Genomic DNA, 1,923 nt, shown 5'->3' on the forward strand with positions numbered 1-1,923 from the left:
ATAGGTTTGATGATTTACTTTTTACGTTCTATTAAATTGTCKAACTTTATCGATAGAAATGACACACGAAGAATTCTTACAGATTTGTCTCTCAAAACATTGTATGAATCTCTGTGACTCCAAATTCTGCTACGTCTTCCTGGATGAGGGGATTCTTGGCGAATGATTTCTCTTCCCATGTCTTGAAGCAACTGATGCACCAACAGTTTGTTCTTTTCGTCGATGTCTAATAGACACCTATCGACGAGATTTTGTATCCCAACTTCCGTATAATAATCACATTTTTCTAGTATCATCGTCACGTATTCTTTCTCMTTTCCTACGAAAAAACAAGAAATATCYAGAAAYAAGCCCCTGTCATGGTCATCCGGTAAGGAATCGTAGCTTATCCTAAGTTTCCCCACAATATCTCTCTCGGAAATCGCTTGCAGTTTCTTTAAAGCGCTTTCCCATATATCTACGCTTCTACCACGCAACGATGATCCCAAAACAACGAGTGCTAACGGGATTCCTCCACAGTGGTAGACAACCTTTCTAGAGAGCTTGGTGTAACTTYGGTCAGGAGGATGATCTTCTCCAAAAGCATGCCAACTGAAGAGCTCCAGTGATTCTTGACCATTAAATCCCTTAATTTCACACACCTCAACTTCTTGTTTAGCTTTCAGTAGCGATTTGTGTCGTGTCGTTATGATGATTTTGCTACCAGGATAGAACCATTTTCGCAGGCCGAGCATGGCATTTAGTTGATCCAACTGGTCGACATCATCAAGAACAATGAACACCCTTTTGCAACTTATGGCATCTCTAATTTTCATGATTCCTTCATCTATGTTATGGATTTTCTTGATTTTTTTTCTAGAGATGTCGGAAAGGAGTTGTCGTTGTAAACGAACCAAACCGCTTGSTTGTTCTGAAGCTCCTCTAATGCTTGAAATAAAGCTGCTGCCATCGAATATGTCAAAGTTTAGGTTATAGATGGTTTTGGCAACCGTAGTCTTCCCGATTCCTCCCATACCGGTTAGCGCCATAATGCCGACATGAGTTGATCCGTCTCGTAGCCATCGGTTGATACTTTTGACCCGTGAATCTAGTCCGATTGGGTACGGTGCGACACTTAGGTTCCTTCGGTTAAGTTTTCTTTCAACCACTTGAACTATTTCCTTGATGAACTTCGACTCGTGCCTACAAAATTCATAAAGTATAATTGAGCCAAGATTGTCAATATTTGCTCGTTAAGTGAGATCAGCACAGCAGATCCAAGAGTTAGTTTCATGGATCAAGAGTTGAAAGGAGAACAGGGCGGAAAAAAATCCAACCTTAAACGGTCATAACTTTTGATTCACACTAAGCTACAGCCTACGGAGCCCACAAGATATGAAAGAAAAGCTCGCAAAGGGCCGGATCTGATGACAGACAAACTTTGGTAGAGAGAATTTGAGGGTTATCTTGTTGAGGTTTTTCTTTGGTTCTTGCCTTGTTGGCAAAATGAAGAAAAGCAACTCGAAAGAAGCCCAAAATCCCGTGTCAAAAACTTGGAGACAATCGCTTATGTTTTTGTCTAGTAAGCTAAATACAATCGGTGTTTGTGTTTAGTAAGCTAAATACAATCGGTGTTGAGACTACTTACCGATTTTGTAACACCATTCCTCCCAAATCCACAACTTGACCGAGAGCATGCCGCCATCGCTTCATCTTATCATCATCACGTGGCAGCCCATMTTGATCAAACACTTGTTCAAAACTTTCATGCGTCCTCATCTCCGAAGGATCCACATCATAAAAGATTGGAATTACGACGGGTCCAAATGCGATGATCTTGACAAGCTCGTCTAGACAACACATGGTCAGAACATAGTTCTTGGACAGAACCACAAGAGCAATCTTGGATTTCTCCAAGGTATCATGTGTTTGGATTCCAACATT

General features: G+C 41.0%; 1 protein-coding gene across 1 annotated transcript; it reads right to left on the minus strand.

Annotated features, from left to right (window-relative positions):
- Positions 1-332: 332 nt before the first annotated feature.
- Positions 333-1,917, minus strand: LOC112505243 (TMV resistance protein N-like; the record flags this gene model as incomplete). The annotated part of the gene is made up of 2 exons (XM_025109176.1): positions 1,628-1,917; positions 333-1,182 (listed from the first exon to the last, which is right to left on the minus strand). Coding segments are annotated over exons 1-2 (1,065 nt in total), but the record flags the coding sequence as incomplete, so codon positions are not given.
- Positions 1,918-1,923: the final 6 nt, after the last annotated feature.

Source organism: Cynara cardunculus, unplaced genomic scaffold (assembly GCF_001531365.2).
Source record: "Cynara cardunculus var. scolymus isolate 2C unplaced genomic scaffold, CcrdV1 Un_Scaffold_9261, whole genome shotgun sequence".
NCBI lineage: Eukaryota > Viridiplantae > Streptophyta > Magnoliopsida > Asterales > Asteraceae > Cynara > Cynara cardunculus.